This window comes from Anas acuta, chromosome 5 (assembly GCF_963932015.1).
Source record: "Anas acuta chromosome 5, bAnaAcu1.1, whole genome shotgun sequence".
NCBI classification, from domain to species: Eukaryota; Metazoa; Chordata; class Aves; order Anseriformes; family Anatidae; genus Anas; species Anas acuta.
This window is the reverse complement of record NC_088983.1, coordinates 38,077,653-38,091,869: the sequence shown is the minus strand read 5'-3', so window position 1 is coordinate 38,091,869 and position 14,217 is coordinate 38,077,653. Positions and strand designations below refer to the sequence as shown.

The following is a 14,217-nucleotide window of genomic DNA, read 5'->3' as shown; positions in this document are numbered from 1 at the left end:
GGTTATATTTCTGAGATACATGTTTCTGTTAATATGAACTGTGTGAGATTTCAAGAATATTTTTCTGAAAAAGAATAATGTAATAGTATGCATAGTATAGCTTTTATGGTTTCTCTTCATCAACTGGACCACCTTCTTCTCTAGTTGAATGCACTGTATCAACTCAAGGAATATCCAGGATTCTGATAAATGATAGCCATTGGTGATGGCTCTGAAGTATCCCTGTTCCTAATATGTTATGTTCTTCCAGAGCCTATTTTATGTGAGGGTTGTTTCAATATATTGTGATTCATAATTAATTTATCTTCTGTAAGTTCTTTTATGTTTTTGTCTTCTCAATACATTCATCTTTCAGATCTTTTTAATGTTGTTTTTATATATCCATCTACTTCTTCACTGAATCATGCCACTTCTCTTGAAGCAACCTTGGACTGGAGAATGGTTCTCCATGTTGTTATTTTTCCATGTCCTACCTTTCTCACTTGAACAGCCCTTTGGGGGGGGGGGGGGAAGAGAAGAGAGAGATTTGGAGTATATTTTGGAAACCTGATAAAGGAAGTGGTCCAGCAGTGACAGCAGGAGCATTGTATGCACAGTATGTATTGCTTCAGATTCCCAAAACTGATCATCCCCATCTTACCCTGATGCCCAGTGTTCTAAGATCAAACAGTAACTGGAAGGAATTAATGGCAGGTAAAACTGGAAAAACAAAGGAAGTCTTCTTTTCTCATAGTATATACAAGCGTGTTAAAATCACTGCTTCACAGCCAAAAATCTGTTTTAAAAAGGAACATCTTAATAAATATGTATGAACAATATGTGTAGTCACATTGACAAATACGATGCAATTACACTTTATGAGTTAGGATTCAGGACAGGATATTCACACCATTTAACTTCACAGTCCTTAAGGCAACTAGGTAAGGAGCTCAAGGGAACCTTAAGTTAGGTGCAATGACAGGGAGTTATTGCTGCAACCTAATGGGGATTTTTTTCTTGTCTAAAGAACAAGAAAACAGTTGTTGGCACAGCTGTTGGAATATGTAGTTTAACACATTTGACAAATGCAGAAATGTTTATTTGTAAACCCAGTGAAATAATCAAGTATGATAATATTCTACAAGTAATGCTAATAGTTTTCTTTACCTACCATTCATCGCTGATCTCTGAAGTAGTGGTCAAGCAGGAGAATAGCTTTTATGTTTCTCTTATGTGTCCAGCAAACAACCTGAACTAGGTTTGGATGCCATGTGATATAATCACTTGATTTTAATTAACGTGGTTCCAACACTGCATACCTGAACCACTTAATACAGAACTTAACATCTTTTTAAACAGTACCATAAAGAGTTTCCATTGCTAACATTGCATTTATTCAGTTTTGGTGTTAAATAAATGGATCATACCAAAAAGGCTTTGACAGGATGAACTGCATGTATTAGCCAGGATTTTGGAGAAAAGTTTGACAAGTTCAGCTTTGGGTGACTGTGGATATGAAAACACACTCGTGAAATCTCTAGGTCCTGCAGAATTCTGCTTTCTTTGTCAGACACGGTAAGCAGGAATAGCAAGAACAGGATGCATTATCAGGAAGTGGAAGGAGTTTGAGATGGACAGTGCTAAGAATTCTGCTGTTGTGGAACTCCTCCTTTAAATATACCCAACTAAGGCCAGAATCTCAGATTAGCCCGTGGTTTGGTTGTTTGTCCTTTATGATGTGTGACTATATCAACCGGTCTATATAAGTTCAGTGTTGGGCTTTGTAAATTATACAAGAGTAAAAGCAGGGGTAAAGATAAACAAGTCAATTTCTTGTCAGCACTACTAGAAGATAGAGGAATAATAATGAAATGTATATGAGACCTCTGCTTGGAAAACACGAAGCTCCCGGTGTTTGGTACTCACAATTTTCATTCATCTTCTAACAAGACCATTGAGCATATTTGAGCACTCTTTGAGCTCACTGTTTGGTTCTGGTTTCCCAGCTTCCTAAATTATCTTCCATAGGCTTCCTGTCTCTCATCATTCTCCTGTTATAATTCCACCTTGTTCTTCAGAGATCAGGATAGGGACACCTGTAGCTAATTCTTACCTCTTAACTCCTATTGATATTCCTTTGTGAATAGGAAAGAGATGTATATATAATGCATGTCTTAACTGTCAGTGTATTATACCCTGCCAATCTTCCAGGACTGTTTCCTGCCAAACACCTTTCTTCCTGCATTAAATGGAATATCTTCCTTTTCCTCTTTCATATTGTTCCAAAACCCTTGGTTCTGTCAGGTAAAATTTTGACAGTAGCTACTTAGTGTCACTCCTGCCTCACCTCTTTATCTACTAATTTGTCTTGCGTTATGGTATAAAAATAATAAATAGCAATCACAAAACCAGAGGTTACTGATGGGGATAGAAGTGTATGTATTTTTGATCTGGAACACTTAGGTGCACAATCTTTCATTCTGATCTTTTGTAGCTACAAGGATTCATCTATGATGGCTTCTTGTGTCTAGCTGAGTGTCTGAAAAATGAGGAGTATATAATCCATGGCCATTTTCTGAAATACTGGTTTATCACTTAGCTCCTAGAACTTCTAGACAGGAGTTGACCAGAGATAAGGATACACCTGCATTTCTTTCCATGGCATTTGCCATGACAAAATGTTTCTTTTTTTTTTTTTTTCCTGTTCTACTGTGCCTTCTTGGTAATACCCTATTTAACTCCCAGAACATACGCAGTATAGTTTGTGCAATATTCATATCTTTCTGATGCATCCCATGAGAAGCATCCAAGTTCCATGCTGAACTATTTTAAGGTTCCCATAGAAAACATGTTACCATGCAAATTGACTGTGCTATGAATGTAAAACAAGAGTTGACCTTATTTCCTTTAAATTTATATTTTCAAGCATTTATAATTTCATTGCTTACAATGTATAGATTGTGTACGTATTTCTCTATATATTTTGAAGACAGAAAGAGTAAATAATGTCAGTTATATGCACCTGTCATATCTCCCATCTCATTTCTGACTAAGTCCTAAATCTTCAGTACAGCTTGAGCAGCCACACTACCAAACTGGTAAGTAATAGAAAAAAAAAAAATGTTTCCCTGAAGGACATGCAAATTGCTACCACTTGAAACTTTTCCCCAAATTTCCATGATATGTAGCATTTTTCCTTACGTCCTGGTTCCATGTTGTTATGTAAGATTAACGATATTTATTTTTTTCTTACTGTATACTTCTCAGTTTTCAAAGCAAAATTGAAAACATTATATTTGGAAAAGGCTTCAAATTAGTAGCATGACTTATTGTTTTACTTGATTATGCCTTATTGTCTGGGATTGATAATATTTCAGATGGGATATCAGGCCACGTATCTTTGCTCTAGCTCCTGTCACTTTCTTTTCAAATAAGGTTCTCTTTTTCCTCTTGAGGGTGGGTGATTTTTGGAGAGGGGTTGTTTTTTTATGGAAAAAAATGGAGCAAATAGGTTACAACTGCATATCTTTCAGCTGAATCTGTGTTCTAAAGGACACATCTTTTTTAAGAATGACAGTTTGTTCTCAATCACTGCACTGGAGTTGCTTAGAGTTTGTTTTGGAGTCTCAACAGAATTGTAGTGCGGGTGTTTCACTTGAGAGTTCAAAACATACTATCTTAATGCAGTAAAACTAGGAAAGGAAAGCAACAACTTTCATAAATGTTTCCAGTGTAATTTATTAGTGTACATCCTATCAGAACTGAATATTTAAATCAGTAATATATTGCTTAGTTGCATTATTTTCTTGAGAATCTAGTGCAACTAAAAAAAGCAAGTTCACTGTGTTTTGCATATGGAATTTTCTAGCTGTCCATTGGTGAGATAAAAACAAATAGTAGTGATCTAACTTTTGCTTTTGCTAGTGTGTCCTGGCCAGCATAAAGCATAGCTGAATTTCCATAGTTCATTCAGTCTCTGGGCTCCTTGCTGAGGTTTCTTGAAGTAAAGAGAGTTAGTGTGGTTTGAAAGGTTTGCCTCAGTTGTGTGGGACTTTATTTTACATACTCTCTGAAACAACCATCAGATAATGGAAGCTTTCAATTCAGTCTTGATTAAGACTAGCAAGTGAAAGGATATCCCTGTATCCCTAAGGTCATTTTTATAGTCTTCTTCCTCTCTACTTCAAGGGACATGATGCAAGTTTAATTTATTGGTAAAAGTTTATTTACTGGATTCAGCAATTCTGAAAGAAGCTCTTGATGTAAATGAATGTGTGTTTCTATTATTTTGTGTGTTTCTAGCAATAGAAGGCCTTTTGAGTGTCTACCTCATTTGTTTCTTCCATTCTCTACATCATCTAGGAAAAAATCTTACAATCTTATTAAAGGAAGAGTGATCAGATAAGAAATATTGGTGATAGGTTTATACATGTTGTATATTTAAAATAAAAACTTAATGTTGGTCTGGCATTAAAATTTTCTGGTTGGGCAGCATATTTTTTAACTGGGAAACTTGATAGCAGTGGCTAAAATCTCTAGGCCTGGGTCAACAGGAATCTGTATTGCATTCTGCCAGGTATCAGTGGTGATACTTGTTATGCCTGATACTCCCAGTTATAGCATATGATCATATGATTTGTAGAAGATACAGGGTGGTTTTTTCTTCAGTTAGAGTTTTAGGACTTCATTATTCTCCATACCCAAATCAGATAAGTAACATGTATTCATTCATAACTATTAGTGAATTCAGCATGCAAAATATGTGCCAGATTGGTAATATATTGAAAATCAAATGGTCAACAAAGCAAGTTTAAAATGACATGATAAAGCATCATTTATTTCAGAAATGAGAGTCTGTGTCTTTGTCCTCTAGAGGTGTCTCAGAGAGTCAAATTAATGTCTTGCATGTACTGCTAACTGATTGTGTGGAAATTTTTTTAAGTTCACTTTTTCTTTATTCTTCTGTCTTTTTTACCCATCTTCCCCCATTGTAGCAAATTAGACGGCCGGATGAAAGCAAAGGAGTTGCTAGTAGAGTTGGATCCCTCAAAGTAAATATGTTTCTAACATTTATTTTGCAAGTTTTCTTCTATAGCCTACACTTTTCCTTTTGAACGGGGAGGTGAGGGGAGGGAGGGAAGGGGCTTTTCCATCTCTCACCATCCCATCATTTTTATTTCAGTATTCTTATTGCTGTTGGGTCACATTTTGTTTGTTTCTGTGCTACACATAGAACAACCTACAGAAGGCAGGCTGCCAGTTTGTAAGCTTTGAATGTCACCACAAATACAAGATAGTAACAACTTTCTTGATGTGCCTGTAATTTGGTGATCATGATTAAACCACTTCTCTGATCTATGTTATTTGTTGTCTCTTAACTGCCTGTTACATAGAGAAGTGACTTACTCATCTTCAGACTATTGCTTCTCATCTTAAATATAGTGCTCACACTTCTTGCATTTAATTCTGCAAAAGACCATTACAAGAAAGTTGAATATTTCATCCATATCTAGCCTTTAAATCAGAAAAAAAAAAAAGAAAGAAAAAGAATAAATAAAGAGGAAATGAGAGAGATTCATGTGAGACTAATAAGAATGGAGCCACTGTTTTGCTAATAATTAGTTCCCTTTTCTGCCTTTTTCTGTTTATACAGACATATTCAAATATTTAGAGCACTTAACAGGCAGATACCTAAATCAGTACCCACCCATGAATAGTGTTACACTCTAATAGATGGTTTAAAGTACAGGACATAATCTATACCGAGATGCTGGTCACATGCAGTCCAGGCCATTCTGTTAAGATTCCATCTCAACAGTTGCCTCTTTCAACCACCCAATTTTTCACTTTTTTTCCACTTTATTTCCTTTTAGCACTTTCTGAAGCGCTAACTAATTCATTTTTTTCTGCACTCTCCTTGCCTTTCCTGCCTTCTTGGTTTTTGATCTTCTGTTTTGTTTTTGTATGTGTGTGTATTGCCTTTGTTCCAGGACAAGCCATCCTCTCTGTTTTCTAATGCTGCTCTACAGCTGCTCTTTGTGAAAATGTTATTTCACTGAGCATAAAGAAGGGGAGGGGAAAGATTAATTACACACCTCTTTCCAGTAATGACACCATTTAAATTGATCTCAGTGTAGGAAAAGAAGCCAGTTAATATTTGCTATATAAGTTATACCTTGCAGCATCTGTAGCATTCCTCACTGTCTGTGAGGCTTTAGCTTTTCATCTTGTGTTTTGGGAAGAGGTTTTAGTTACAGTGTAGATGAGAAGAGCCCAGTATATAAATGAGGCACTGCTTCAGTGGTAGACATTCAGTATCACTGAATGTACTTGGGGGAAAAGAGAAGACAGCCACAGTGTCTATTTCAATTTTTTTGAAAATTGTGTATGTAATTACTGTGGCCTGTGCATTTCAATGGGTCATCACATGCAATTCTATATGCATAACGCATATGTGTAAGATGTAGCTTACTTAAAGGCTGCGATTCACCTACTATGTTATGAACATCCATTGATGCCTAATTCAGGATTCTTATTTCTGTGTCTGACTGCCCAGGATTTAATTTCACTACCCAAAATACTAATTTAGACAAAAAAAATCTTACATAAATATCCATACAGAGAATGGGAAATAATATCTGAGGTTCTCAAACATGAACATTTACCTCTTTGTGATGGAATTATATTCTAGATCATTGCCTTAACAATAAACAAGCCAACAAACAATGTAGCTTATTCAGACGCTGTAGAATGATCAGTCCCTTGATTTTTTTCATTTTTTTTCCTGTAGTGAAAAAAAGAGCCACGCTAATCAAGTAAAAATACCTTATTTCCGGTTTCTGAGTTTACAGAGCTTGTATGTCTGTGTTGTTGAAAGCATTTTAATGTCTTGAAATGTTTTGCCAGAGGCAGTGAGAAATGTGATATGCTATGATTTATTTTAAAAAGTAAAGCGAGGAACAAAAGAAAAAAAATAAAACAAAAACATGACAAAAGAACAGGTTGCTTTTTCAATTCATTTTCTGATGTTTACATGTAGCTCCATCGAAAGCTGGAGGAGCTCAGAGATCACCTAGAAGGCAATGTCAAAGGATGCTCTCTCCGAGTAAATGTACGATTTCACTCGGTGATCTGTTTTTTTAAAACTTCCGCTGGCTGGTAACACCAAATCTGATTGGTTTGTCCTCTCATGCCCATCTTTTTCCTTTCACTCTCTTCTTCCCTTTGTGTTTTCTTTCTTTTCTAGCTGGGATTTCATTTTTAATGTGTTTGAGAAACCTGACCTAATTGACAGGATTTGTTTAAAAGAACATCCTACTACATTTTAATGAATGCTAATCAAACTGCTTGACTTTAACACCAGATAAAAAAATCCCTTTCCAAAACTGAAGTTGTATGTGTAAAATTTTCCTGAATATTAGGTTTAGCAAGAAATGAAATAGGTATCCTTAGTTTAGAGGAGAACTGTATCTTTTGCCTGTGATTGATAGCCTTAGGTGAACTGAAAACTATGGCTGATCTAAGGTAAACCAAAAGTATATGTTTATATTTGCCCCATCTTTGCCTTTAATCTTTTTGGGTCCCTACATTATCTCACAAAATAGGTTAGCATTTGGTTCAATGCAAGCTTTGCAAATTTTGTTGGTTGTTTTGTTAGCAGACTCCTCTAATATAAAAAAAAAAAAAAAAAAAAAAAAGTGCAGCATGTCTTATTCATTGCATTTGAAAAAAAATGAACATGAAAAAAGGATCAGGATCTAGCTTATCAGTCATGAAACTCCTGTAAAGTTAACCATTTTTCACAGAAATATTTTAAAAAGCTAGTCAAATGTAACATAATACAGGCACCAGTACCTTACGTTTAGTATTTCACCTCGTAAGTTCAGATCAGCCTTTCAGCAATTAATTTGGTAAAAGTAATTTTGGTTTAAGTGACATAATTTGATGTATAATGAAAATGAGAAAAAAGGGACAGTTAGGAGTACAGTAGATGTAAAAGTTATAGCCTTTTATCCCTTTGAACATCTATCCTGTGAAGATTCTCAGATTAAGTTCTTTAGATTCATGTTTCGTTTGTGTCTTCCATACACTATGACTGTTGTCATTATTCTCAATACTGCCATTCTGATGCATAATCCACCATGGTTATTTAGTGAAAGATAATTTTGATAATGATAATGATTTGGTAATTTTTACCCCTTTTGGATGCCTTTGCATATCCAGCTATGTATCTGACATATTGCTGATATCCACTCACTGTCAAATAGAAGTCCTTGAGCGTATTTGTGATCTTTTCACAGTTCAAATTCAAAACTGAGCTGCTAATACATTGCAGCATTCTATAAAATACATTCAGTGAAAACACTGTATCTTTTCAGTGGCAATTCTTCCAGAATTACATTTTTGGGAGAATAAAGTGTGATATTTTAGGTTTGGTGACATGCTAAATTTCTTAGTGATAATCAAAACAAAGCAAATCCTTTATTTTAGACTCCTCACTCTTAAATTCATGTTGTAGTACTAGTGAATAAACATAAAGTCAGAAAAAAATGCCATGAGACGTCGTACTACAAAAACAGTGGTTTAGTCTCACATTATTCCATAGAATGTCACATGGGGAAAAGTTTCAAATGAAAAGCTGTGACACTGTTAACTGTAGATATTATGAGAACTAATCGACATGAAACTGTTCTGTTCCTTTGTGCCATTTTATCTATTGTGTTTCCATACCCTACGCAGTGTCATTAAGGAAGTCAGATCATGAGCTAAGAACCATTTCATATATTCTGCATATGCCCTTTAAGTTTCTTAAAACTTAAGAAACAGGAAACATTGCAAGTATAATAACATAATTAAAAACTGTTGCTTTTCACTGCCACTGTGATTCAAGTTGTAATAGTGGATGTTTTAGACCAGGCAACATTTTAAAAGACAATATACAAATGCCTGATTAAATAATAGAATAAATCCTTCTTAAACAGTTGACAGTTGGAAAGAAAATAATGAGGGATCTGTTAATAATTCATCTGTAAAATGCTTTTCATTGTCTTCCATACTGTTTTTGGAAAGGGGTTTAGATGTAAGTTATTAACTCTCCTACAACGTAGCAAATGTATTGAATGGTATGGGAGGGGGAACGTATAGTATCTGATGGCCAGCACCATAAGTGAACATATAATGCTATTGCACATTTGTCTATGCTGTTAAGGTGGAACCTTTGTTTCAGAATGAATTGCAAAGACGTGTTTCCCACATTAAAGTCAAAGGCCATTAGAAATATGTAGGAAATGGAATTCTGCAGAATACCCCAGATTCCATTAAAAGATTAGAAAACCTGCCAGATACTTAAAATAATACTGCACTGAAAACATGCATAAAACATTGAGTTAATTAAGCAGTCTTGGGGGGGATTGAGTGATTATGATTCTAAAAAATTACTGTTAATATCAGCAGTAATACATAGCCATTTACAAAAAATGTTATCCTCACCAGATGTCTTACTTTCCGTCTCTTCTTGAGATCTTCACTCATCTTCCTTGAAGCTTTTCCAGTTCTTTCCATGGCTTTAGCCTTTGAACCTCCCAGAGGCCTATTTTTGAAGTTGAACTTAAATACTGTTTAGAAAAATTAGTCTTCTATCACATGGAATTGTTGGCATCCCTGTACATGTTCAAATTAATGCAGCAATAACAAAGTGCATTAGCTACTGAGGTGATCAACAGTGAAAGAGCTAACTGGTTTATATTTTAGAACTCATAACACCTGCCTAAAATTGGTACCTTCCTGAAAGTATGGAGAAGTTCAGCATAGAGTCAATAGAACAGTACTGCTTCAGACTGTGTTCTGAAGGTTTTTTGTTGTTGTTGTTTTTTGTGTGGAGGCTAAGATTCATTTTAAATGCAAGCTTTAATTCTGCATAAATATATTATGGAAATCCTTTCAAATATATATATATATATAAAAATCTAAATACAGAATTTCTGCACAAAGTTTAAAGTAATATATGAAGCAATTTTTGTGTGGGCCTTGATCAGAATAGTTCCAAATCAAAGGTTCTGGGTTTAGCCAAGAAAAAAGCTCTCAGAATACATAGCAGAGACCACATTCTGTCCATAGATAATGTTTAATGAAACATGAAACACTTTTTTAAACATAGAGTTGTCTCACAAAAACTACAGTCTCCTGCATGCAGTGTTCTATCTTATTTTAAGTATCTGCCTTCTTTGATCATGATGGATTACATTTATGGGGCTTTTGTTCCTGGTCATAATATTCCATTATTAAAGATCTGAGTCAAGGTAGTGTGGCGCTCAGACAAATGACAGATGGCTCTTGCAGCCTTTGAACAGGTGCTCAGTTGGTGTAAAATAATCCTTGCAGTGGGGAATTTCTGTGACTAGCAGAAATTTGGTCCCCCTTAATATGAATGTTCATGGGGAAAAAAAAGCCAAGCAGCTCAAATGTTAGCACATTATCTTCATCAAACATAACACGGAGGGATTGTCAGATAATATACAAATAAAAGGAGAGATGACCCCTCTCTCAAACTGGACGAAAGAGTCAAAAGATCAATCACTAGACATCATATATGACAACAGGTTGGAAGCAGAGTAGGTGATAGATTGCAGGATCATCAAAGGAGCTTACAAAAGTATTGACATTTAATTTTAACATCAGATTACAAAATACTGAAATCAGGCAGATGCTCAAAAAAGGAGACAAGTTAATGAGACAGCAATGGCATAGAAACAATCAGGAAATTATAAGTATGCAGCAGATTAAACAGTCTCATCATGTGATCCCATTGAAAATAAACAGCAGTGACTGTGTGAAGAATTGTGGTATGTGAGAGTAAGAACTGAAAATCCTTTCCTGAAGACAATGAGATCATTTTGAGACTAGAACCATTGAGCATACCTTCCATTTCATCATTACGAAAAAATGGCATAGGTAAATTCAGTGTCTATACCTGAGTGAGTAAGAAAAACAGAAATTTGAGTGAGTGAGACTGAGGGAAAACTATAGGGAGGGTGGTGTTTGAGCACAGGGAGAAATAAAATATACAGGTATCTTAGTGAGGGGAATATTATAATGTGCTTCTGTATCACTGAAACTATAAATAAGAAAATAAGAATCATTTGAAGTGATTAAATATAATACGAATATTATTATTAATTTGGAATAAGACCGAAGTTAAATGGTAAGTTTAGGCTAGATACAAGTGAAAATACAGATAATCGGATCACAGAGTAATAGCAGTCCACTTATAGTAGATGTCCAAGAGAAGATGAAAGAGGTGCAAAAGTATCTAGCATACCTCTTGTAAGTTAGTGTGGAGTAGGCAGATAAGCCAAATTCTTCCAAATTTTGTGCAGTAGAAGTCTAAACCTCCTTATCATTGCTGTTTTGATTTATTTAGTTGCTAATGCTTTAAAAACTGCTGCTGTGATGTTTCTTGCTCTTAGCACATTCTTTGTATCCTTACCCTCAAAATCAAGGCTAATGGATCTTCTTTTTCCATGCCATTGCAAAACAAAACATGGGAACAACGGCTGGACATTATTGATGAGAATGTTGCTTGGACACTCATCCAAAAGTCTTAGGTGAATAGCAGAACCCCTGTTCTAAGCAAAAGCACACCTTATCTTTCTTGCAAAGCATTCAGAGCAGTCTTTTTAAAAACGTCTCTTGCTTTCTTGCTTTGTATTTGGTTGAAAGGGGTTCTCTTTCTCTTTTTTTTTTTTTTTTTTTTACAAAATAGACTGTTTAAGAATAATACTTGATTTCTTAAAACTGCATTTTCTGCTCTATTTTTCTGAAGTAATTTTCTCTTTGTGACCTAGTTCTTCTGCAAACCATCTCACTATACCATGTTCTCATAAGAAAATGTCATCAGGTGAAGAAAGTACTGTGTGTATAAACATTTAACATGTGAAGTCATTCAGATTACATTAGTGATGTTACCTAGTTAGAGTAAATGACATATGTACAGAATACCAGAAAGGAACAAAAATACTTTCAGTGAGAGCATTAAACATTTTCATTGAAGGAAAAACAGCTCTATAGAAGTATGGAATGGAGACAAGTGTAAACTTTTCCTGAAAGGGGTATTTTACATTTCAATGAAGAACTATGAAATACACATTTGAGATTGAGGAATGTTCATGAGCGACTTTTTATGACTAACATCTTCTCTGACCAGTCCTTCATAATACCTAAATCAGTAAGTGGTTGCTAATAATATGTGGAAATTCTTGCTGGGTTCTTTACCATAAATGTATCTGAAGTGCTGTACAGATACTAATTTTGCTGAAATCTAAGGAATTTTTGCGGGGAATTCTGATACTTAATTTTTCACCCCCAGGAAAAAAAAAAAAAGGGAGAGATTTTTAATGCACTTATAGGAACCATGTCTTTTTAAATTTCATTTATTAGGCTGTTTTTAGTATTTACTGCTAGTAGTGATCAGATCATAAATATAACAAATGTAAAGGAAAAAAAAAAAGACTACTCTTTGTAATTAAAACAGGAAATATTTTCAGCCAAAAAATATATATATATTCATATTTATGTTAGAAAAACAAATGCTATGAATAATCAGAGACTCCTTTTTTAATATTTGAGTTATGTCTGATCTAGGAGTGGCTTACTGGTATGGAAAAATGTGTATTTCATATAAATAAGCAAAGTGTTTCCTAAGCAATTGGTAAAACTGTAGTGTTACCAATTAACTTGTGTCTGTGCTGAAAAGTTTTGACAGTGGACAGTGTGCCTCAGGAATCACATCTGTGTACATTGCTTAGAGACATAATCTGCAGATTTCTGCTGACCTATATCTGGCCATTAGTCATTTAACTTTGCAATTTATTCTGGTTTTGGGGGAACTGAGTTTGAAGAAAAACCTAAATTACCAAAGTGCTGGTTCTGAGCATCTAAAAACATAAAGATATACGGGGAAGAAAAAGGACTGTAATGTGTTTTCACATTGTACCTTTGCAAAGTTAGAATAAAACTTACGTCAAATCAAAGAAATTGGTAAAGCTTCATTCTAGAATACCTTACTGTCCTAAGTATAGATTTCTAGTCATGTCATCAATTACATAGAGGGAGGATTGACACTTTTCTTCAGATTCATCATTAGTTCTAATTACTTTATAAATGCAATACCTTTTTTTTTTTCTTTTAAGAAGCTTCCACCTTAAAAGGCATAAATTTGTAGTTTCTGAAATAGCTGGTTGTGGAAACTTAATGAACCCCCTGCTACTGTCTCAGTGCTGGAACCACCTATACAGAAAACCTTCTGAGACCCTTACTGTGCCACCATTTCTTTTTTAACAATGTTTTCTTTTCCCCACTGCACAACCAGGCTCGGCTCCCTTCGTGCTCATCCACCTATAGTGTTTCTGAGGTATACTTTGCACGTGTTCTCTCACACAGTCGACCTGCTCTCCCATCACACTTCTTTGGTTTTATTTATTTTTTTCTTTTTTTGCATTGCACTGTGCACAAATGGGGAAAAATCAGCTTGGGGGGCAAACTTTGCATGATCAATCTGCAACCATGTTCAGCGTGGTTTTAAAATCACTGTACCAGTCTGGGACCACCGTAATGTATAGTCCAACTAGACAACAACTCCGTAGCATACAAACATAAATTATTTAATGAAAGAATCTTTAGTTCTGCTACATTAAAAAGGAGAATAATAAAAGACTTACAGATGTCCAGATAGCAAGATGCAGTGAAACTGGAAGGACTCCGTAAAAATGACCATCACATTATAGTTAATTTCTTGTCTAGATATAGATTGCCTAGGGATATATGAATTTCATTATTATTTCCCAAAATCCTGGCTTGGTCCACTGTGTACCCAAAATACATATATTATTGTAAATAATTCCATATCAACTTCACTATAGTCTTCTATAATAAGCTATAGTACCAGCTTAGCAAGATTTGAAAATAAAAATATATTTTATTGAAATTAAAATTAAAAATATATATATATATTATTTATGACTTGCTTTTCACACCTTGTTTTCAGGGGAAAGATATTAAGATAAAGTAGAATCCACAAAGTCATAGGATAAAATCAGAATTTACGAAATATTGTCAAATTAGTGCCATGACCCACTATGTGAAGTTTAGCTTTTAGCTTATAATTGATTAATGAATGAGTATCAAAAAGGTGGACTTGAGATTTTCCATAATAATGAATCAATTTTGAACACAGAGATCATT

At 34.7% G+C, this 14,217-nt stretch overlaps 1 protein-coding gene across 20 annotated transcripts in view; it reads left to right on the top strand.

The window, feature by feature from the left end:
- The window catches only part of GPHN (gephyrin), a 291,218-nt gene that overhangs the window by 210,401 nt on the left and 66,600 nt on the right, over nt 1-14,217 (top strand). For 11 of the 20 annotated variants that reach the window (XM_068684230.1, XM_068684237.1, XM_068684240.1 and 8 more), the window contains 2 exons: nt 4,974-5,030; nt 13,346-13,387. The exons of 6 other annotated variants lie outside the window; for them this stretch is intronic. In XM_068684230.1, coding sequence (XP_068540331.1) covers nt 4,974-5,030; nt 13,346-13,387 — 99 coding nt within the window. The remainder of the gene's footprint in view (nt 1-4,973; nt 5,031-13,345; nt 13,388-14,217) is intronic. 3 more of the 20 variants (XM_068684245.1, XM_068684236.1, XM_068684246.1) reach the window with 1 other exon arrangement.